General features: G+C 31.4%; 1 protein-coding gene across 1 annotated transcript in view; it reads left to right on the top strand.

Moving 5' to 3' along the window:
• The first annotated feature begins 3,130 nt into the window (after nt 1-3,130).
• LOC131957327 (zinc finger protein 271-like) overlaps nt 3,131-25,612 on the top strand; it is a 35,266-nt gene continuing 12,784 nt past the window's right edge. Inside the window, exon 1 of the mRNA XM_059322060.1 lies at nt 3,131-3,578. Within this exon, the coding sequence (XP_059178043.1) occupies nt 3,131-3,578 (448 nt within the window). The remainder of the gene's footprint in view (nt 3,579-25,612) is intronic.

Raw genomic sequence — 25,612 nt, 5'->3', positions numbered from 1 at the left:
TTTTTTCAAAATGTCAATCATGTTGAATATTTTGTTTATTTGTAGGTGAACCTTAATTAAAGGTGGTTTTTGATTATATGTAATCTTCTATAATAATATGTCTCATATGACTCAGTTGATATTGTAGCTAGTCATTGAAATAAAGGTTTTACCCTGTCGGGTTTACCACTTTTAATATCCACATGGAAATATTGTGATACCCCTTTCTGAGGGATTTTGATGTATAATTATGTTTTGAAAGGGTTACTCCCCTTTCACAAATTGTAAAAGTTTGAGTTACTTCCCTTTTGTTTCCAGGGATGTTTTCATCTGGTATTAAGATTTTGATTGACTACATTTGTAAAACATTTTTTTATTTCATTGCCAGATTGGTTCCTTATGTATGTTTTTGTGGAACCTATCTGTCACTTCCAAAAAGGGAGGGGATGTGACCTACTTAGGTCCAGTAATGTTTTATTTTGACATTGTGTTAATACCATATATGGATTGATGGTGCAACTACCGGGGTTTTTCCACTGTCTTATTAAGAGTGTCTAAGACGTAGACATTTTCCATCAAGATCTGATTGATTAATTCAGACCAGATGACCACCCCAACCAATGGCCACATGAGTTGAGGATAACCTCCCCTGTTGCCAAAGTCTTTAACTAGATCGCCCACAGGCGACACGAGGCAGTCTACCTTGATCAAGCGGTCCATTATGACCAGGCCGTCCATTTTGTCAGGCAATAGATTCTGACCATTTGAACGTGAGAGAACTTAAGTCCTGAGTGTGCTATGCATTCCTAAGTTGTTAAAGTGTTCTAATATTATATTACTTGTCGCCAAGTGATTCTTGATGCTATAGCAGTGTTATGTGACCAGTGGCTATTTTTATACAGTGTTAGAATCTGTGATAGAATTCTTTCTTACGCTTTGTAAGTTGGGTTTTGTTATTTTCTAAATTAAATATTTTATCTTGTTTAACCTTGTGTTCTGCCACAACTGTGTTCGCTTATTAAAGGTTGTATGCAGATTGAATGAGTTGTTAACTTCAATAGTTTCACTAGTTTTCCCTAGACATCGAAATCGAGCCCTAGTGTGTTGTTGAGTTAATGTTCATTCATTTAGGCTTTAGGTCATTTGCATATAACCCCAAGAAAGAATCCGGGGGCGTTCACCATCTATCTGGCTGGTAGATATGTGTCCGTTACAATATATATATATATATATATATATATATATATATATATATATATATATATATATATATATATATATATACTATTACCGTGTCTGTTCCCCCCACTTCTGGATATTTATTTAGTCTGCCCTCCCGAAAGTTTTAAGCCTCCCCCCCCCCCCCCCTGGTGAAATAAACCGGGAGTGATCTCCCCTAAACTTTCTCAAATATTCTTATATAACTTGGAATATAGACATGATTTTTAATTACTTAAACTTTTAAAAATAGTATAGAATCTCATAGAAAAATATTATTAGTACTTTATAAATGTACATGCGTTGTTTTTTTTTTTTGAGAAATCGGAAATAGCGTAAATTAGTACTTCCGGTCAACGGAAATTACTCAAAATTTGATAGAAGGTAGAGAATTAGATCTTTTACTTACATGTGAAATTTATCTATCTGAAATAGTACTCAAGTTATAGGCTTTTGAAAAATTCAAAGTAGAAAAAGTACCACTTCCGGTTATCGGAAATCGCTCAAAAGTTGATAGGGATCTACGATTTTGATAAAATACTTATATATGAAATTTCATTAACCTAGCTCTAAGTAAAAGTTCTAATTTTCTGCCTTCTGTCTATCAAATTTTGAGTAATTTTCGTCGACCGAAAGTAGTAATTTACGCTATTTCCGATTTCTCAAAAAAAAAAAATAACGCATGTGAATTTATAAAGTACTAATAATATCCCGCACTATTAAGCACATTTTATTTGGCGTTCACTTGGTGTGCAATACTTTTTTTTTTACGAGATTCTTTTCTATTAGTTTAAGTTTAAGTAATTAAAAATGGATTTAAAAAATTGTCTATGTCCCGAGTTGCCATCCCCCGTAGTGTTATATTAGAGTATTCGGGAAAGTTTAGGGGAGATCACTCCCGGTTTATTTTAATTATTATTAGGCTACTAATGATGCAGCATCTTTTTTAAATAGGGGAGACTTTTTTAAATAGGGGGAGACCACTCTAAATATAGATCTAGTAAATAATACGATAGGTATTAAGAAAAATGGCAGCTACTTTTATTAGGTAATAGATCTACTTAACTTTGTCTTACTAAGCCTACTAAATTTTAAATTAGCCTGTGAATAGTTTTTTTTTAAATTACTTTACCTACAAGATTATATTATCTAGATCTAGATCTAGAGTCTAGAAGCCAGGGTCTAGATCTAGTCTAGATTCTAGCCACGATTTTTTTCTGCTAAGGAAAACCAAGCAGTTGAAGTTAAAAATTATTTCCCGCTAAATTATCCAAGCGTGGTTAGATCTAGATTCTAGATCTAGATTTTCTAGGTCTCTATAATACTCTATATAGATCTAGATCTAGATTCCAGAAATAAAACAGACAATAGGAGTTTGACTTTTTGTAATGTGTTTTTAGATGGTTTGTTCTGTGTCTAGCCATCTTTACTTTCCCTAGTCAGGTGTCCATCATAGCTGGTTGATGTTATACTTTTTTTCTAAATTAAAAACAAAACAAAATACCTGAGTGGAATATCATGTATTATGTATTATATAAAATCGTGCATAGAATATAGAAAATAGTGTCATGTTTTAATTATTTAGCCATTTTTATTATATCCAAAATAGGACCCTAATGGAAAACTATGAATAAAGCACTTGTGTTACGATGAGATCACAGCACCAACCTAGAGGCCAGGCAGTGGGATAAATAGGTAACTCTTCAGTTGTCATAACACTGAGAAAAACTAGTAGTGTGTGACTACTCTTAATATTTTTGACACAAAAAGCCTCCATTGTAAAGGTGTTTGACATAGGTGTTATGTTAGGCTTATTGTGAAAAGAATATGCATACCGCATAAGTCAGCATTCATGTTTTTGAAGAACATTTTTATTTATGTTTCTTGATTATTTCTGGAAATATTATTAAAAAAAAAATTTAATTACTTAGTTATGGAGCTAAAGGATAGAAAAAAAAGAGAAGCTGATATAGAAGTATTACCAAGTGTTTTAGAGATCAAGCAAGAACTACATGTGGACAACCAGCCAGAAATTTTGAATATAATTTCATCTGAATACATAAAACAAGAGGAGTTTACAGAAACTGATGACACAAAAGCAAATGTATTGTCAACATGTGAAAACAAAAATCATGATTTATCATCAGAATTTACAACACATGTAGACAACAAACCAGATAGACTTGATTTATTTTCAGTTTTTGAAGATATAAAACCTGATGGTTTAAATGCAGGGCTAAGCCTATCACTAGAGACAACTCATACTGACAATATTTCTCATATAAAGACAGAGTTATCAACTGATTTATCAGAGCTAAAGAATATTCAGATAAACAACAATGAAAATCAAACATCAAATCAGGTTGAATTATTAAAGCAGTGTAAGAAGAAAAACTTAAAATCTTCAATGTTTAAAACTCTTCTAGGAAAATGTAAAGAATCACACACAAGTGTGAGGTCATATGAGTGTAATGTGTGTCATAAAAACTTTGCTACAAGAAGTAAACGAAATCAACATAAATCTATTCATTCAGGAGAGAGGCTATGTGGATGTTATCTGTGTAATCAAAGGTTTCCCTTAAATAGTAAACTCAACCAACATGGACAATTTCACAAAATAGTGAGAGCACAAAAGTGTGATGTGAACCATAAAATGTTAGGTTCAAAGAGGAATCTAAATCAACATAAAGCAATTCATTCAGGACAGAGGCTGCATAAGTGTGATGTTTGTCATATAAAGTTTACTAGAAGAAATAACCTAAATAAACATAAAGCTACACATTCAGCAGATAAGTCACATGACTTTAATATGTGTAATAAAAAGTTTGCTACCAGGACTCTAAAACAACATAAAGCAATTCATATAGGAGAAAGGTTACATGAATGTGGAGTCTGTCATAAAAAATTTACTACAAGAGGTAATCTAAAAGAACATATAGCTATTCATTCAGCGGAAAAGTCACACAAGTGTGATGTATGCCAGAAAAAATTTGCTTCAAAGAGGAATCTAAATCAACATAAAGCAATTCATTCAGGAGAGGGACTACATGAATGTGATGTATGTCATAAAAACTTTATTAACAGGACCAACCTTATTAAACATAAAGCTATTCATTCAGCGGAAAAGTCTCATGAGTGTGATGTATGTCATAAAAAATTTGCATCCTGGACTTACCTAAATCAACATGAAGCTATTCATTCAGAAGAGAAGCTACATGAATGTGATGTGTGTCATAAAAGGTTTTCTAGAAAGTCGTACCTAATGGAACACAGAGCAATTCATTCAGCAGAAAAGAAACATGAGTGTGATGTATGTCATAAAAAATTTGCAACGAGGACTAACCTAAATCACCATAAATCTATTCATTCAGAAGAGTGGCTACATGAATGTGATGTGTGTCACAAAAGGTTTTCTAGAAAGAGGTACTTAGTGGAACACATAGCAATTCATTCAACAGAAAAGTCTCATGAGTGTGATCAATGTCATAAAAAATTTGCTATAAAGAGGAGTCTAAAGCAACATAAAGCAATTCATTCAGGAGAGGGGCTACATGAATGTGATGTGTGTCATAAAAAGTTTTCTAGAAAGTCCTACCTAAAGCAACATAAATTAATTCATTCCACTGAAAAGTTACATATGTGTGATGTATGTCATAAAAAATTTGTTTCAAAGAGTCATCTAAATCAGCATAAAGCAATTCATTCAGCACAAAAGTTATATGAGTGTGATGTCTGTCATAAAAAGTTTACCACCAGGGGTAACCAAAATCTACATAAAACAGTTCATTCAGATGAAAAGCTATATGAATGTGATGTGTGTCATAAAAGGTTTTCTAGAATGTCATACCTAAAGGAGCACAAAGCAATTCATTCAACAGAGAAGTCTCATGAGTGTGATGTATGTCATAAAAAATTTGCAACTAGGACTAACCTAAATCACCATGAAGCTATTCATTCAATAGAGAGTTTACATGAATGTGATGTGTGTTGTAAAAATTTTTCTAGAAAGTCCTACCTAAAACTACATAAATTAATTCATTCCACTGAAAAGTTAAAAGAGTGTGATGTATGTCATAAAAAATTTGTTTCAAAGAGTCATCTAAATCAACATAAAGCTATTCATTCAGGAGAGAGGCTACATGAATGTGATGTGTGTCATAAAAAGTTTACTACCAGTTCTACTCTAATTACACATAAAATAATTCATTCAGCAGAAAAGTCACACGAGTGTGATGTGTGCCATAAAACATTTACTACAAAGGGTAACCGAAATATACATAAAACTATTCATTCAGAAGAGAAGCTACATGAATGTGATGTGTGTCGTAAAAAGTTTTCTAGAAAGTCGTATCTAAAGAAACATAAATTAATTCATTCCAATGAAGAGTTAAAAGAGTGTGATGTATGTCATAAAAAATTTGTTTCAAAGAGTCATCTAAATCAACATAAAGCAATTCATTCCGGTGAGAGGGTACATGAATGTGATGTGTGCCATAAAAAGTTAAATACCAGTTCTTCTTTAATTAGACATAAAGCAATTCATTCAGCACGAAAGTTATATGAGTGTGATGTTTGTTATAAAAAGTTTACCACCAAGGCTAACCTAAATCGACATAAAACAATTCATTCAGCACGAAAGTTATATGAGTGTGATGTTTGTCATAAAAAGTTTACCACCAAGTTTAACCTAAATAAACATAAAACAATTCATTCGGCACAAAAGGTCACATGAGTGTTATGTGTGTCATAGAACGTTTGCTACAAAGATTTTCCAAAAATCAACATGAAGCTATTCATTATAGAAAAGTACCATATAAGTGTGATGTGCGTCATCAAGGGTTTTCTTAATATAAAAAAATAAAAACATAAAAAAAATTCATGTCATCGCATGAGTGATTTGTGCTATTAAAAGTTTGCTACAAGGATTAATCTTTATCAACACAAAGCAAGTTATACGGCAGAGGTTGCATGAGCGTAATAGAAAGTTTCTGTTGATAATTACTCTAAAATGCCATCAATTAATTGATTCAGAAGTAGGTCAAATTAAACATTTATGAATAAAGTATGTGTAAACAAACTCATTCATAAATAGATTAAATTATATTTTTATACTGTAAAATGCTGCAAGGGGGTCAACCTTTTATGATCTCCACAAAAATGTTATCCACTTTCAAAGATCCTCCCCTCCCTCTTTTTTTTCCATTTTTGATATACATGTATATATATATATATATATATATATATATATATATATATATATATATATGAAATTATTTAGATTTGTGTAAATTAATTCACAAAAAAAAAAGACAATTCATTGTGTGGGTATGGAATTACCCTGTGTGTTGAATTACTACATGTTACCCTATCTGTTTTATGTTTGCTTAAAAATGTTCAACACATACTTCGACTAAATAGGGGAGACTTTTTTTTAAATATAGATCTAGTAAATAATACAATAGTTATTAAGAAAAATGGCAGCTACTTTTAATGATCTACTTAACTTTGTCTTACTAAGCCTACTGTGAGAGAGAGTGAGCCTTAATATTATACTGTTAATGTAACTGATATAACTTTTAAAAATAATGTTTGAATATTTTAAAATTGCAAATAAATAATTAATACTTCTTTATTGTAAAATATATGTCAGCAAACTTGATATTCACAATCTTATAACCATGAGTTATTGACAAACAATAATTATTGGGAAAAATGTTTGAGGTACGTAAAAGATCGTCCATAAAAATAAACCATCGAATCAAACCCGTGATGCGATTTTATCGATTTATTCTCTGAAAGTAGTATATCATAGAAGACAAAACGTAGACAGCTGTTTATGTTATAGTAAGTTCAAAAACCAGAGGCCTAGCTAGGGCGCTTTTTCGGGACTAAAATCAGAAGAATTAAAAAAGGTGTTATGTTTGGCGTATTGTGAAAAGAATATGCATACCGCATAAGTCAGCATTCATGTTTTTGAAGAATATTTTAATTTATGTTTCTTGATTATTTCTGGAAATATTATTTTCGAATATTTTTTTTTAATTATTTATTTATTTATTAGTTATGGAGCTACAGAATAGAAAAAAAAAGAGAAGCTGGTGTAGAAGTATTACCAAGTGTTTTAGGGATCAAGCATGAACTACCTGTGGATATCCAGCCAGATATTGTCAATATAATTTCAGCTGAATTCATAAAACCAGAGGAGTTTACAGAAATTAATGACACAAAAGCAAATGTATTGTCAACAGTTCTACTCTAATTAGACATAAAGCAATTCATTCAGCATGTAAGTCATATGATTGTGATGTTTGTCATAAAAAGTTTACCTACAGGGGTAACCTAAATAAACATAAGACAATTCATTCAGCACTAAAGGTCACATGAGTGTTATGTGTGTCATAAAAGTTTGCTACAAGGATTTATTAAAAAATCAACTTGTAGCTATTCATTATAGAAAAGTACCATATAAGTGTGATGTGCGTCATCAAGGGTTTTCTTAAAATAAAAAACTAAATTGACATAAAAAAATTCATGTCATGGCATGAGTGATTTGTGCTGCTAAAAGTTTGCTGTAAGTATAAGAGTAATCTTTTCAACACAAAGCAAGGTATACAGCTAGGGTTGCATGAGTGTGATTTGTGTCAAGTAAAGTTTCCTTTAATAATGACTCTAAAATGCCATCAATTGATTGATTCAGGCAGACATAGATCAAATTAAACAGTTATGAATATATTTATAATAAAGTATGTATAAACAAATTCATTCATAAAATGATTAAATTATATTTTTAAAGTGTAAAATGCTATTTATGACGTCCACAAATATTCCGTCCAATTTTGACGAACCTCCACTCCCTCCACAAGCGCTTGGCGTGTAACATTTGGGTGAGCCTTTCGCAGTGTGTGACCCACCCAGCGCCACTTCCTCCTTCTTATTTGCACAGCCATAGGCTCCTGCCTAGCTTTCCTCCATAGTTCTATGTTCTGCACTTTGTCCTGCCATCTCAGTTTCAATATCTGTCTAAGGCATCTATTCATGAAGGTCTGTACTTCATAAATGGATAACCCCTAAACAATACAGACAACATGAGAATAAAGTGTTTCATAATAAAGTTAGCTTTTATCAAGCAAATTATTCAAGAGAGAGGTCAAATTTATTTTCTTTTTGTGTAAACAAAAATCTTGATTTCTTTCTGAGATCTTAAACTTGAAATAAATTAACACACACAAAAAAAACCCAGATAAACAATGCATTTTATCCATTTTAAAAATATAAAACCTGATGTTTTAACTCAAAGAAAATCTATTCCTTTGAGAAAATTATGGGACATTTTTTTTCCCAAAAAAAAAAAAGACTGTTCTGTGTGTCTTAGCAAGTTTACTTCAAAAAATCCTGTAAAATTTAAAAATAATTCATTCAGAAGAGAGGTCATATTTAAGATATTTCCATAAAAAATCTGATTTTTTTTTTGTTCTTCACCATGTCCATTTGAAAAAGATTCCTTCTTTATTACTATTATTAGCATTAGTGAAATTATTAGTGAAATTTGCATGATCTGTGTGTAAGATATATTTATGAATATCATCCATGTTGTGAATGATTTCATGTTTGCAATCGTTTTATTTAAATCTAGAATTTTTGTTTTTTACTTCCTTTGACAATCTTGTTAAAACTTCATTAAAATCAAAACTTTTTACATAATATAGTTTAAATGTTTTTTCTGAAAAGTTGATAATTTTGTATATGTCTGTACTGCTAGAGAGGCGTAGCGACCCATATCGGGCACCCGGCTTGAAGTTTCAATATATTTATTCATGTTGGTGGAAAAACGCCCTTCCCCAGTTGAAAAGGTTGGTGGCGCTTTTTACCAGTCACTAGTTTTTGCTTTGGTGCCACACTTTGACTCTGTGTGATAATTCATTACCTCAGCTTGAATTGAGCTTTTAAATATATTTTTTTACTTTTACCTCTTTTTTTAGCACCCCCTTAGTGATGGCGCTAGGGATGGCCGCTCCACCCGCCCTCCCCTAGCTACGCCACTGCGAGAGAGTGAGCTTTAATATTATACTGGTGATGTAACTGATATAACTTTTGAAATTAATGTTTGAATATTTTAAAATTCCAAATAAACAATTAATACTTCTTTACTGTAAAAGGTATGTCAGCAAACTTGATATTCACAATCTTAGAAACATGAGTTGTTGACAAAAAATATATTTTAAAAAAAAAACGTTTGAGGTACGTGTATGAGGTCGTCCATACTGGACATCACACACACACTGGGAGGTGGGGGGAGGATTTTTGTAACTAGGAGGTGGGGTTCAGAAAGTGATCATACACTCCGTATTTTAAAGTAATGTACACTGTCTCAACAAACTATCCGTATGATAAAAAATATATCATCCAATCAGCAATCCTATTTAGTCTAGATCTACGTCTACCCATCGCGATTTTCATCCTAGAATAAGGAAAGACAACACTGTTCTAAAAATAAACCATCGAATCAAACCAGCGAAGCGATTTTATCAATGACGTCAATGTATTTTCTGAAAGTAGTATGTCAAAGAAGACAAAACGTAGACAGCGGTCTATGTTAGGGGGCATCCATAAATGACGTTACGCTTTTTTTTTGACGTTATTTTTAATATTTTACCTCCCCTCCGTCACACATTGTCACAAAAAGCCAGACCCCCCACCCCCAAAATGACGCTCACCTCAGCCTACAACGCACCTTAAAATTGCAGTTGAATTTTTCTTAAAAAATCGTGTCTTAACGTCTATATTATATAGTTAAAATAATTGAGTAGAAATACAAAGCCCCAGCTAGATTGATTTTGGTTATCTTATTTTTGTAAACACATGTGACATTTCTCACGTGTCGGACAAACGAGCAACACTTCACATTCTAAATCATGGGTTTGTGATTTTTTTTTCTAGATCTTTTTGTAATAATAATATTATTTATTATGTTATTATGAATTATGGCTTTAATACAAGTATATTATATATTTTTGTGTCAAATATAATAGATAATTGAATAATAAACCAAAGGCAATGTCTAAAAATTAAAAAAATATATCAATATCAATAAGGTGAATAAAGGCTAGAAATTGACTACAGCCTTCTGCAAATAAGAGTGGTTTCCCCTGAATTTCTAGCTAAAATCATAAAATGTTACCAAAAAACTTAAAACAAGATGGCTTCTAAAGTAAATGAGCTTGGTTGCCAAGTAGCATCTGATGAAAACATCGCTAATCTTTATTTATTACTGAAAAGTTTTAATACAAGTGTTTATAAACAGGTACATGAATGAAGGGTTGAAACATTTCTGTAATTTTTACTACTAGATCTACTACTAGAGTCTACATAAATCTTTCTAAAAATGTGAAATAATTACAATAATTAATTTGATGAGTCACCCTTTTTTCACACTAGCCTCGGCCGATTTTACGTACCTAAATGATAGATTACCAAACATAGATCTACTAGAATCTGGACCAATTTTAAAGGGGCAAGGCATAGCCACACAAATTTTATTAAATTAAATTAATAAGTAATAAATTAAGCAATGCAACTCTTGAACTCACTCACACACTGAACAAAACAACTGTCAACTGAGTCTAAAAATTGAGGAGTGCCTGAGTCCACTGCTAGTAGGTCTAGTGCTAGGCCACTAGAAACTCTAGTCTAGTGACTAGTCATAGTACTTAATATATATAGTGTAGTATATGTATACACTGCTGCTAGCTACTGTCCTGTAAGTGAGAATCCCTATTTGCAGTGCTTACTAATAAACATACTATGTAGTTTAGTAGTACCACACTACTACACTATGTTTTAATAACACATGGCATAAGTAATATAGGTAGCTGAAGATAATAAAAATAATTTAATAAAAGTCACCTCATATAGATCTAGTTTCAATTGAAATTTGAATTACAATACAATTATTATGACTAATTAATATTCAATAATACATTTTGTTTAATATGTTTCCTTTTAGCCTAACCTTCTCTTTAAATGTAAGACTATACATATTTCAGATATAAGATAGGTCTACTCATTTTGAAAATGCTATGCAAAACTAAAGTAGGCCTAACTGCTGTTTAGACTCACGAATAAATGCAATAGATGGATCAAAGTAGAAAATTAATTTCATTTTACTCAGAACCCATATAAAATATAGAGAATAAAAAGACCCTTTGCTCAAATTCCTTTTTTTTTTTAAATATGTAGACTTCTCAGTTATAATGCCCATACTTTATATTTTTATTTTTGAAACAATATAGTAATAGTAATTCGGGGTTGTTTGGTTCTGTGTCAATAAGTGCCATCCATAAAATACTTGGAGTAAAATAAGATTTCAGACTTAACATAATAATGCAGATGAAATTGAGTTCATCTGAATCTATCCATGTGTGCTCAACAAATAAAGAAATAGTCTGGTTTGTTTTGTGTCTACACATCTTTACTTTCCCTACCTTAAGTCAGGTGTCCATCATAGCTGGTTGATGTTATACTTTTTTTTTCCAAATTAAAAACAAAACAAAATACCTGAGTGGAATATCATGTATTATATAAAATCGTGCATAGCATATAGAAAATAGTGTCATGTTTTAATTATTTAGCCATTTTTATTATATCCAAAATAGGACCCTAATGGAAAACTATAAATAAAGCACTTGTGTTACGATGAGATCACAGCACCAACCTAGAGGCCAGGCAATGGAATAAATAGGTAACTCTTCAGCTGCAATAACAATGAGGAAAAACTAGTAGTGTGTGACTGCTCTTAATATTCTTGACACAAAAAGCATCCATTGTAATGCTGTTTGACATAGGTGTTATGTTAGGCTTATTGTGAAAAGAATATACATAGCCGCATAAGTCAGCATTCATGTTTTTGAAGAAAATTTTTATTTATGCTTCTTGATTATTTCTGGAAATATTATTTTCAAAAAAAATTATTTAATTATTTAGTTATGGAGCTAAAGGATAGAAAAAAAAGAGAAGCTGATATAGAAGTATTACCAAGTGTTTTAGAGATCCAGGTGGACAACCAGCCATATATTGTCAATATAATTTCATCTGAATATATAAAACAAGAGGAGTTTACAGGAATTGATGATACAAAAGCAAATGTATTGTCAACATGTGAAAACAAAAATCATGATTTATTATCAGAATTTACAACACATGTAGACAATAAACCAGATAGACTTGATTTATTTTCAGTTTTTGAAGATATAAAACCTGATGGTTTGAATGCAGGTTTAAACCTATCACTAGAGACAACTCTAACTGATAATATTTCTCATATAAAGACAGAGATATCAACTGATTTATCAGAGCTTAAGAATACTCAGATAAACAACAATGAAAATCAAACATCAAATCAGGTTGAATTATTAAAGCAGTGTAAGAAGAAAAACTTAAAATCTTCAAAGCATAAAACTCTTCTAGTAAAATGTAAAGAATCACACACAGATGTCAGATCATATGAGTGTAATGTGTGTCATAAAAAGTTTGCTACAAGAAGTAAACGAAATCAACATAAATCTATTCATTCAGGAGAGAGGCTATGTGGATGTTATCTGTGTAATCAAAGGTTTCCCTTAAATAGTAAACTCAACCAACATGGACAATTTCACAAAATAGTGAGAGCACAAAAGTGTGATGTGAACCATAAAATGTTAGGTTCAAAGAGGAATCTAAATCAACATAAAGCAATTCATTCAGGACAGAGGCTGCACATGTGTGATATTTGTCATATAAAGTTTACTAGAAGAACTAACCTAAATAAACATAAAGCTACACATTCAGCGGATAAGTCACATGAGGGTAATATGTGTAATAAAAAGTTTGCTACTAGGACATATCTAAAACAACATAAAGCAATTCATTTAGGAGAAAGGTTACATGAATGTGGAGTCTGTCATAAAAAATTTACTACAAGAGGTAATCTAAATCAACATATAGCTATTCATTCAGCGGAAAAGTCACACAAGTGTGATGTATGTGATAAAAAATTTGCTTCAAAGAGGTATCTAAATCAACATAAAGCTATTCATTCAGGAGAGGGACTACATGAATGTGATGTATGTCATAAAAAATTTATTTACAGGACCAACCTTATTAAACATAAAGTAATTCATTCAGCAGTAAAGTCACATGAATGTTATGTATGTCATAAAATATTTACTTCAAAGAGTAATCTAAATCAACATAAAGCAATTCATTCAGGAGAAAAGCTGCATGAATGTGATGCATGTCGTAAAAGGTTTTCTAGAAAGTCCTCCCTAAACCAACACAGAGCAATTCATTCAGAAGAGAAGCTGCATGAATGTGATGTATGTCATAAAAAGTTTTCTAGAAAGTCCACACTAAAGCTACATAAGTTAATTCATTCCACTGAAAAGTTGCATGAGTGTGATGTATGTCATAAAAAATTTGTTTCAAAGAGTCAACTAAATCAACATAAAGCTATTCATTCAGCAGAGATGGTACATGAATGTGATGTGTGCCATAAAAAGTTTACTACCAGTTCTACTCTAATTAAACATAAAATAATTCATTCAGCAGAAAAGTCTCTTCAGTGTGATGTGTGTCATAAAACATTTACTACCAAGGGTAACCGAAATCAACATAAAACAGTTCATTCAGAAGAAAAGCTTCATGAATGTGATGTGTGTCATAAAAGGTTTTTTAGAAAGTCTTACCTAATGGAACACAGAGCAATTCATTCAGCAGAAAAGAAACATGAGTGTGATGTATGTCATAAAAAATTTGCAATAAGGACTAACCTAAATCACCATAAAGCTATTCATTTAGACGAGTGGCTACATGAATGTGATGTGTGTCATAAAAAGTTTTCTAGAACGTCATACCTAAAGCAACATAAATTAATTCATTCCAATGAAAAGTTACAAGAGCGTGATGTACATTATAAAAAATTTGCTTCAAAGAGTCATGTAAATCATCATAAAGCTATTCATTCAGGAGAGAGTGTACATGAATGTGATATGTGCCATAAAAATTTAAATACCAGTTCTTCTCTAATTACACATAAAGCAATTCATTCAGCACAAAAGTTATATAAGTGTGATGTCTGTCATAAAAAGTTTACCACCAAGGGTAACCGAAATCTACATAAAACAGTTCATTCAGATGAAAAGCTACATGAATGTGATGTGTGTCATAAAAGGTTTTCTAGAAAGTCTTACCTAATTGAACACAGAGCAATTCATTCAGCAGAAAAGAAACATGAGTGTGATGTATGTCATAAAAAATTTTCAACAAGGACTAACCTAAATCACCATGAAGCTATTCATTCAATAGAGAGTTTACATGAATGTGATGTGTGTCATAAAAAGTTTTCTAGAAAGTCCTACCTAAGGCTACATAAATTAATTCATTCCACTGAAAAGTTACCAGAGTGTGATATATGTCATAAAAAATTTACTTCGAATTGGAATCTAAATCAACATAAAGCTATTCATTCAGGAGAGAGGCTCCATGAATGTGATGTTTGTCATAAAAAGTTTACTACCAGGGGTAACCTAAATCAACATAAAGCTATTCATACAGGAGAGAGGCTCCATGAATGTGATGTTTGTCATAAAAAGTTTACCACCAAGGCTAACCTAAATAAGCATAAAGCAATTCATGCAGCACGAAAATTATATGAGTGTGATGTTTGTCATAGAAAGTTTACCACCAAGGCTAACCTAAATAAGCATAAAGCAATTCATGCAGCACGAAAGTTATATGAGTGTGATGTTTGTCATAGAAAGTTTACCACCAAGTTTAATCTAAATAAACATAAAACAATTCATTCAGCACAAAAGGTAACTTGAGTGTTATGTGTATCATAGAAAGTTTGCTACAAGGATTTTCCAAAAATCAACATGAAGCTATTATGGAAAAGCACCATATAAGTGTGATGTGCGTCATCAAGGGTTTTCTTAAAATAAAAACTAAATTGACATAAACCCATGGCATCACATGAGTGATTTGTGCTATTAAAAGTTTGCTACAAGGAGTAATCTTTATCAACACAAAGAAAGTTATACGGCAGAGGTTGCATGAGCGTAATAGAAAGTTTCTGTTGATAATTACTCTAAAATGCCATCAATAATTGATTTAGAAGTAAGTCAAATTAAACATTTCCGAATTAAGTATGTGTAAACAAACTCATTCATAAATAGATTAAATTATATTTTTATACTGTAAAATGCTGCAAGGGGTCAACCCTTTATGATGTCCACAAAAATTCCCTCCCCCCCCCCCCCCCCCCCCGACTCCTCCCTTTGACTATTTACTTAAATACCTAAAAACTGACACATACTTCGACTACTTCAACGTTAAGTTCAACATGCCGACCTAGTCAATTTTTTTGTCTCTCCCCACCCCACACCCCTTGTGCTGACTTCATACATGGATGACCCCTAAGCAATAGAGACAACATGAGTATAACATTGTTCATAATAAAGTTAGCTTTTATCAAGCAAATTATTTAAGAGAGGTCAAATTTTTGTTCTTAATGTGTAAACACAAATCTTGATTTCTTATGAGACCTTAATCTTGAAATAAATTAAAATACACAAAAAAAACAGATAAACAATGATTTTTATCCATTTGAGAATATAAAACCTGATGTTTTAAAGCAGAGGAAATCTTTTCCTTAGAGAAAACTGTAATTGACATTTTTTTCCCAAAAAAAAAAAAAGACTGCTGTGTGTATCTTAGCAATTTACTTAAGTTATGTCCAAAAAAATCTGAATGTTTTTTGTGCTTCACAATGTCAATTTGAAAAAGATTCCTTCTTATTACTATTAGTATTAGTGAAATTACTAGTGACATTTTTGCATGATCTGTGTGTATAGTTATGAATATCATCCATGTTGAGCATGATTTCATTTTTGCAATTCATTTAAATTATTAAATCTAGACCATTTGTTTTCTACTTCCTTTGATAATCTTGTTAAAACTTCATTAAAATCAAAACTTTTTACAAAATATAGTGTAATGTTTTTTTTCTTGAAAAGCTGGTAATTTTGTATGTGTTTGTACTGCAAGAGAGCAGAGGCGTAGCGACCCATATCAGGCACCCGACATGAAGTATCAATTTTGTGACCACCTCCCATTTATATTATATTTATTCATGTTAGTGGGAAAAAACGTCCTTACCCAGTTGAAAAGGTTGGTCGGGCTTTTTTACCAGTCACTAGCTTTTGCTTTGTTACTACTTTGACTGTGTATAATTCAATACTTAAGCTTAAAATTTAAATGAGCTTTTAAATATTTTTTTTACCTCTTTTGGCACCACCTTAGTGATGGCGCTTGGGACAGCCGCTGCGAGAGAGAGTGAGCCTTAATATTATACTGTTGATGTAACTGATATAACTTTTAAAAATAATGTTTGAATATTTTAAAATTCCAAATAAATAATTAATACTTCTTTACTGTAAAATATATGTCAGCAAACTTGATATTCACAATCTTATAACCATGAGTTATTGACAAACAATAATTATTGGGAAAAATGTTAGCGGTACGTAAAAGATCGTCCATAAAAAATAAACCATCGAATTAAACCCGCTATGCGATTTTTATCAATTTATTCTCTGAAAGTAGTATATCATAGAAGACAACACGTAGACAGCTGTTTATGTTATAGTAAGTTAAAAAACCAGAGGACTAGCTAGGGCGCTTTTTTCGCGACTAAAATCAGAAGAATTAAAAAAGGTGTTATGTTTGGCATATTGTGAAAAGAATATGTTTAGCTCCATAAGTCAGCATTCATGTTTTCGAAGAACATTTTAATTTATGTTTCTTGATTATTTCTGGAAATATTTCAATTTTTTTTTAAATTATTTATTTATTTATTAGTTATGGAGCTAAAGAATAGAAAAAAAAGAGAAGCTGGTGTAGAAGCATTACCAAGTGTTTTAGGGATCAAGCATGAGCTAACTGTGGATATCCAGCCAGATATTGTCAATATAATTTCAGCTGAATACATAAAACAAGAGGAGTTAACAGAAATTAATGACACAAAAGCAAATGTATTGTCAACATGTGAAAACAAAAATCATAATTTATTATAAGAGTTTACAACAAATGTAGACAATAAACCAGATAGTGATACACTCAATTTATTTTCAGTTTTTGAAGATATAAAACCTGATGGTTTAAATGCAGGTTCAAACCTATCACTAGAGATAACTCTAACTGACAATATTTCTCATATAAAGACAGAGATATCAACTGATTTATCAGAGCTTAAGAATATTCTGATAAACAACAATAAAAATCCAATATCAAATCAGGTTGAATTATTAAAGAAGTGTAAGACGAAAAACTTAAAATCTTCAAAGTATAAAACTCTTCTAGTAAAATGTAAAGAATCACACACAGATGTGAGGTTATATGAATGTGATGTGTGTCATAAAAACTTTTCTACAAGAAGTAAACTAAATCAACATGAGACTATTCATTCAGAAGAGAGGCTACATGAATGTGACATGTGTCATAAAACTGTTTTCTAAAAGAGCTTATCTAAAGAAACATAAAACAATTCATTCAGCACAAAAATCACATGAGTGTGTTGTGTGTCATAAAAAATTTACCACTAAGAGTAATCGAAATCAACATCAAATAATTCATTTCCCAGAAAAGTTACAAGAGTGTGATATATGTCGTAAAAATTTGTCTCAAAGAGTCATCTAAATCAACATAAAGCTATACATACAGGAGAGAGGATACATGAATGTGATGTGTACCATAAAAAGTTTACTACCAGTTCTACTCTAATTAGACATAAAGCAATACATTCAGTAGAAAAGTGGCATGAGTGTGATGTTTGTTATAAAACGTTTTCTAAAAGAGCTTATCTTAAGCAACATAAAACATATCATTCAGGAGAAAAATCACATGAGTGTGATGTGTGTCATAAAAGATTTACTACCAAGGGTAACCGAAATCTACATAAAACTTCTGTTCATTTAGAAGAAAAGCTACATGAATGTGATGTGTGTCATAAAAGATTTTCTAGAATGTCTTACCTCAAGCAACACAGAGCAATTCATTCAGCTGAAAGGTCTCATGAGTGTGATAAATGTCATAAAACATTTGCAACAAGGATTAACCTAAATCAACATAAAGCTATTCATTCAGAAGAGAGGCTACATGAGTGTGAAGTGTGTCGTAAAATGTTTGCTACCAGTTCTACTCTAATTAAACATAAAGCAATTCATTCAGCAGAAAAGTCGCAGGTTAATAAAAATGTTCATAAAATAATTCATTTACCAGAAAAGTTACAAGAGTGTGATGTATGTCATAAAAAATTTGTCTCAAAGAGTCATCTTAATCAACATAAGCAATTCATTCAGGAGAGAGACTACATGAATGTGATGTGTGCCATAAAAAGTTTATTACCAGTTCTACTCTAATTAAACATAAAGCAAATCATTCAGCACGAAAGTTATATGATTGTGAAGTGTGCCATAAAAATTTTATTACCAGTTTCACTTTAATTAGACATAAATCAATTCATTCAGCACGAAAGTTATATGAGTGATGTTTGTCATAAAAAGTTTACCACCAAGTTTAACCTAAATAAACATAAAACAATTCATTCAGCACTAAAGGTCACATGAGTGTTATGTGTGTCATAGAACGTTTACTACAAAGATTTTCCAAAAATCAACATGAAGCTATTCATAGAAAAGTACCATATAAGTGTGATGTGCGTCATCAAGGGTTTTCTTAATATAAAAAAATAAAAACATAAAAAAAATTCATGTCATCGCATGAGTGATTTGTGCTATTAAAAGTTTGCTACAAGAATTAATCTTTATCAACACAAAGCAAGTTATACGGCAGAGGTTGCATGAGCGTAATAGAAAGTTTCTGTTGATAATTACTCTAAAATGCCATCAATTAATTGATTCAGAAGTAGGTCAAATTAAACATTTATGAATAAAGTATATGTAAACAAACTCATTCATAAATAGATTAAATTATATTTCTATACTGTAAAATGCTGCAAGGGGGTCAACCTTTTATGATCTCCTCAAAAGTGTTATCATTTGAATTTTTGTGTGCTTCACAATGTGCATTTGAAAAAGATTCCTTTTTATTACTATTAGTTTTAGTGAAATTATTAGTGAAACTTTTGCATGATCTGTGTGTATAGTTATGAATATCATCCATGTTGAGCATGATTTCATTTTAGCAATTCATTTAAATTATTAAATCTAGACCATTTGTTTTCTACTTCCTTTGATAATCTTGTTAAAACTTCATTAAAATCAACTTCTTTTCATAATAAAGTGTAATGTTTTTTTTTTCCTGAAAAGCTGGTAACTTTATATCTGTTTGTACTGCAAGAGAGCAGAGGCGTAGCGACCCATATCGGGCACCCGACATGAAGTTTCAATTTTGTGACCATCTCCCATTTATTTATATTTATAATTATTCATGTTAGTGAAAAAAACGCCCTTCCCCAGTTGAAAAGGTTGGTGGCGCTTTTACCAGTCACTCGTTTTTCAACTTTTTGCTTCAGTGCCACACTTTGACTCTATGTAATAATTCATTACCTCAGCTTAAATTGAGCTTTAAAATATTTTTACCTCTTTTTTTTTAGTACCCACTTAGTGATGGCGCTCGGGGCGGCCGCTCCACCCGCCCTCCCTTAGCTACGCCATTGCGAGAGAGTGAGCTTTAATATTATACTGGTGATGTAACTGATATAACTTTTGAAATTAATGTTTGAATATTTTAAAATTCCAAATAAATAATTACTACTTCTTTACTGTAAAAGGTATGTCAGCAAACTTGATATTCACAATCTTAGAATCACGAGTTGTTGACAAAAAATATAGATCTATTTTTAAAAAAAACGTTTGAGGTACGTGTATGAGGTCGTCCATAAATATATTGGACATCAAACACACTGGGAGGTGGGGGGAGGATTTTTGTAACTAGGAGGTGGGGTTCAGAAAGTGATCATACACTCCGTATTTTAAAGTAATGTACACTGTCTCAATAAACTATCCGTATGATTAAAAATAGATCCAATCAGCAATCCTATTTAGATCTACGTCTACCAATCGCGATTTTCATCCTAGAATAAGGAAAGACAACACTGTTCAAATAAACCGGGAGTGATCTCCCCTAAACTTTCTCGAATATTCTTATACAAAACAACAGGGGATGGTAACTGGGGATATAGTTATGATTTTTAATCCATTTTAAATACTTAAACTTTTAAAAATAGAATAGAATCTCATAAAAAAAACATTGCGCACCAAGCAAACGCCGAATAAAAACGCGTATAATAGTGCGCAATATTATTAGTACTTTAAAAATTTACATTAGTTTTTTGAGAAATCGGAAGTAGCGTAAATTACTCCTTCCAGTCAACGGAAATTACTCAAAATTTAACAGAAGGTAGAGAATTAGATCTTTTACTTACATGTGAAATTTCATTTATCTATCTGAAATAGTACTCAAGTTATAGGCTTTTGAAAAATTCAAAGTAGGAAAAGTACCACTTCCGGTTATCGGAAATCGCTCAAAAGTTGATACGGATCTACGATTTTGATAAAATACTTATATATGAAATTTCATCAACCTAGCTGTAACGGTACTCAAGTTATCGTGTTTACACACGGACAGACAGACAGACAGACAGACACACACACACACAGACATACGGACAAGATTGCAAAATTATGTTTTTCCGTATCAGTGAGGTGTAAAACGTCGAGATTTGTAAAAATCTCGATTTTTTTTTTTTTGCACGATTACAATACTTTCTCTATACTACGTATATACGAGAAAGTAAAAATAAACCATCGAATCAAACCAGCGAAGCTATTTTATCAATGTATTTTCTGAAAGTAGTATGTCATAGAGAAGACAAAACGTAGACAGCGGTCTATGTTAGGGGGGCATCCATAAATGACGTCACGCTTTTTTTGACGATTTTTTACCTCCCCTCCCCTCCGTCACACATTGTCACAAAAAACCAGACCCCCACCACCAAAATGACGTCACACCTCAGTCTACAACGCACCTTAAAATTGCAGTTGAATTTTTCTTAAAACATCGTGTCCAAACGTCTATAGTCTATATAATATAATCTAGTTAAAATAATTGAGTAGAGATACAAAGCCCCAGCTAGGTTGATTTTGGTTGATCTTATTTTTGTAAACACATGTGACATTTCTCACACTTCACATTCTAAATCAAGGGTTTGTGATTTTTTTATTTTATTTCTAGATCTAATCTAAATCTCGATCTAGGCCTTTAGTATATTTAAAACATTGGGTAATCCATCGTTTTAGGCACGTACAATCGGCCCCAGGCTAGTCTGACTAGCGAGAAAGGTGGCTCACTTACTTAATTATTATTTATTTATTAATTAATAATTATGTTAATGTTATTAATATTATGAATTAATAGATTATGGCTTTAGTACAAGTATATTATATATTTTTGTGTCAAATATAATAGATAATTGAATAATAAACCAAATGCAATGTCTAAATATATCAATAAAGGCTAGAAATTGACTTAAAACAAGAGCAAGATTTGCTATATAAAAAAGAGGCCATCTGCAAATAAGAGTGGTTTCCCCTGAATTTCTAGAATCTAGCTAAAATCATAAAATGTTACCAAGAAACTTAAAACAAGATGGCTTCTAAAGTAAATGAGCTTGGTTGCATCTGATGAAAACATCGCTAATCTTTATTTATTACTGAAAACTTTAATACAATTGTTTATAAACAGGTACATGAATGAAGGGTTGAAACATTTCTGTAACTTTTACTAGCTACATAAATCTTTCTAAACATGTGAAAAAAATTACAAAAATTTGATGAGTCACCCTTTTTTCTCATTTACTGGCCTCGGCCGATTTTACGTACCTAAATGATAGATTACCAAACATAGATCTACTAGAATCTGGACCAATTTTCAAGGGGCAAGGCATAGCCACACAAATTTTGAAATTAAATTAATAATTAATAAATTAAGCAATGCAACTCTTAAACTCACACACTGAACAAAACAACTGTCAACTGAGTCTAAAAATGGAGGAGTGCCTGAGTCCACTGCTAGTAGGTCTAGTGCTAGGCCACTAGAAACTCTAGTCAAGTGACTAGTCATAGTACTTATATATATAGTGTAGTATATGTATACACTGCTGCTAGCTACTGTCCTGTAAGTGAGAATCCCTATTTGCAGTGCTTACTAATAAACATACTATGTAGTTTAGTAGTACCACACTACTACACTATGTTTTAATAACACATGGCATAAGTAATATAGGTAGCTGAAGATAATAAAAGTCACCTCATATAGATCTAGTTTCAATTGAAATTTGAATTACAATACAATTATTATGACTTCTTAATATTCAATAATAAATTTTGTTTAATATGTTGCCTTTTAGCCTAACCTTCTCTTTAAATGTAAGACTATACATATTTCAGATATAAGATAGGTCTACTCATTTTAAAAATGCTATGCAAAACTAAAGTAGGTCTAACTGCTGTTTAGACTCACGAAAAAATGCAATAGATGGATCAAAGTAGAAAATTAATTTCATTTTACTCAGAACCCATATAAAATATAGAGAATAAAGAGACCCTTTGCTCAAATTCCTTTTTTTAAAAATATGTAGACTTCTCAGTTATAATGCCCATACTTTATATTTTTATTTTTGAAACAATATGGTAATAGTAATTCGGGGTTGTTTGGTTCTGTGTCAATAAGTGCCATCCATAAAAAACTTGGAGCAAAATAAGATTTCAGACTTAAAATAATAATGCAGATGAAATTGAGTTCATCTGAATCTATCCATGGGTGCTCAACAAATAAAGAAATAGTCTGGTTTGTTTTGTGTCTACACATCTTTACTTTCCCTACCTTAAGTCAGGTGTCCATCATAGCTGGTTGATGTTATACTTTTTTTTCTAAATTAAAAACAAAACAAAATACCTGAGTGGAATATCATGTTTTAAAAACAATCGTGCATAGAATATAGAAAATAGTGTCATGTTTTAATTATTTAGCCATTTTTATTATATCCAAAATAGGACCCTAATGGAAAACTATGAATAAAGCACTTGTGTTACGATGAGATCACAACACCAACCTAGAGGCCAGACTGTGGACCAAATAGTTTACTCTTCAGCTGCAATAACAATGAGGAAAAACTAGAAGTGTGTGACTGCTCTTAATATTTTTGACACAAAAAGCATCCATTGTAATGGTGTTTGACATAGGTGTTATGTTAGGCTTATTGTGAAAAGAATATGCATAGCCGCATAAGTCAGCATTCATGTTTTTGAAGAAAATTTTTATTTATGCTTCTTGATTATTTCTGGAAATATTATTTTCAAAAAAAATTATTTAATTATTTAGTTATGGAGCTAAAGGATAGAAAAAAAAGAGAAGCTGATATAGAAGTATTACCAAGTGTTTTAGAGATCCAGGTGGACAACCAGCCATATATTGTCAATATAATTTCATCTGAATACATAAAACAAGAGGAGTTTACAGGAATTGATGATACAAAAGCAAATGTATTGTCAACATGTGAAAACAAAAATCATAATTTATTATCAGAATTTACAACACATGTAGACAATAAACCAGATAGACTTGATTTATTTTCAGTTTTTGAAGATATAAAACCTGATGGTTTGAATGCAGGTTTAAACCTATCACTAGAGACAACTCTAACTGACAATATTTCTCATATAAAGACAGAGATATCAACTGATTTATCAGAGCTTAAGAATACTCAGATAAACAACAATGAAAATCAAACATCAAATCAGGTTGAATTATTAAAGCAGTGTAAGAAGAAAAACTTAAAATCTTCAATGTTTAAAACTCTTCTAGGAAAATGTAAAGAATCACACACAGATGTCAGGTCATATGAGTGTAATGTGTGTCATAAAAACTTTGCTACAAGAAGTAAACGAAATCAACATAAACCTATTCATTCAGGAGAGAGGCTATGTGGGTGTTATCTGTGTAATCAAAGGTTTCCCTTAACTAGTAAACTCAACCAAAATGGACAATTTCACAAAATAGTAAGAGCACAAAAGTGTGATGTGAACCATAAAATGTTAGGTTCAAAGAAGAAACTAAATCAACATAAAGCAATTCATTCAGGAGAGAGGCTGCATAAGTGTGATGTTTGTCATATAAAGTTTACTAGAAGAAGTAACCTAAATAAACATAAAGCTACTCATTCAGTGGATAAGTCACATGAGTGTAATATGTGTAATAAAAAGTTTGCTACTAGGACATATCTAAAACAACATAATGCAATTCATTTAGGAGAAAGGTTACAAGAATGTGGAGTCTGTCATAAAAAATTTACTACAAGAGGTAATCTTAATCAACATATAGCTATTCATTCAGCGGAAAAGTCACACAAGTGTGATGCATGTCATAAAAAATGTGCTTCAAAGAGGTATCTAAATCAACATAAAGCAATTCATTCAGGAGAGGGGCTACATGAATGTGATGTATGTCATAAAAAATGTATTAACAGGACCAACCTTATTAAACATAAAGCAGTTCATTCAGCAGTAAAGTCACATGAATGTGATGTATGTCATAAAATATTTACTTCAAATAGTAATCTAAATCAACATAAAGCAATTCATTCAGGAGAAAAGCTGCATGAATGTGATGCATGTCGTAAAAGGTTTTCTAGAAAGTCGTCCCTAAACCAACACAGAGCAATTCATTCAGCCGAAAAGTCTTATGAGTGTGATGTATGTCATAAAAAATTTACAACCTGGACTTACCTAAATCACCATAAAGCTATTCATTCAGAAGAGAAACTACATGAATGTGATGTGTGTCATAAAAAGTTTTCTAGAAAATCCTCCCTAAAGCTACATAAATTAATTCATTCCACAGAAAAGTTACAAGAGTGTGATGTATTTGCTTCAAAGACTCATCTAAATCAACATAAAACAATTCATTCAGGAGAGATGGGACATGAATGTGATACATGCCATAAAAAGTTTACTACCAGTTCTACTCTAATTAAACATAAAATAATTCATTCAGCAGAAAAGTCACACGAGTGTGATGTGTGCCATAAAACATTTACTACCAAGGGTAACAGAAATCTACATAAAACAGTTCATTCAGAAGAAAAGCTTCATGAATGTGATGTGTGTCATAAAAGGTTTTCTAGAAAGTCTTACCTAATGGAACACATAGCAATTCATTCAGCAGAAAAGTCTCATGAGTGTGATGTATGTCATAACAAATTTGCAAAAAGGACTTACCTAAATCGACATGAAGCTATTCATTCAATAGAGAGTTTACATGAATGTGATGTGTGTCATAAAAAGTTTTCTAGAAAGTCCTACCT

This window comes from Physella acuta, unplaced genomic scaffold, assembly GCF_028476545.2.
Source record: "Physella acuta isolate Inbredline_101_S28 unplaced genomic scaffold, ASM2847654v3 ptg001232l, whole genome shotgun sequence".
NCBI lineage: Eukaryota > Metazoa > Mollusca > Gastropoda > Physidae > Physella > Physella acuta.
This window is presented reverse-complemented; position numbering and strand designations above follow the sequence as displayed.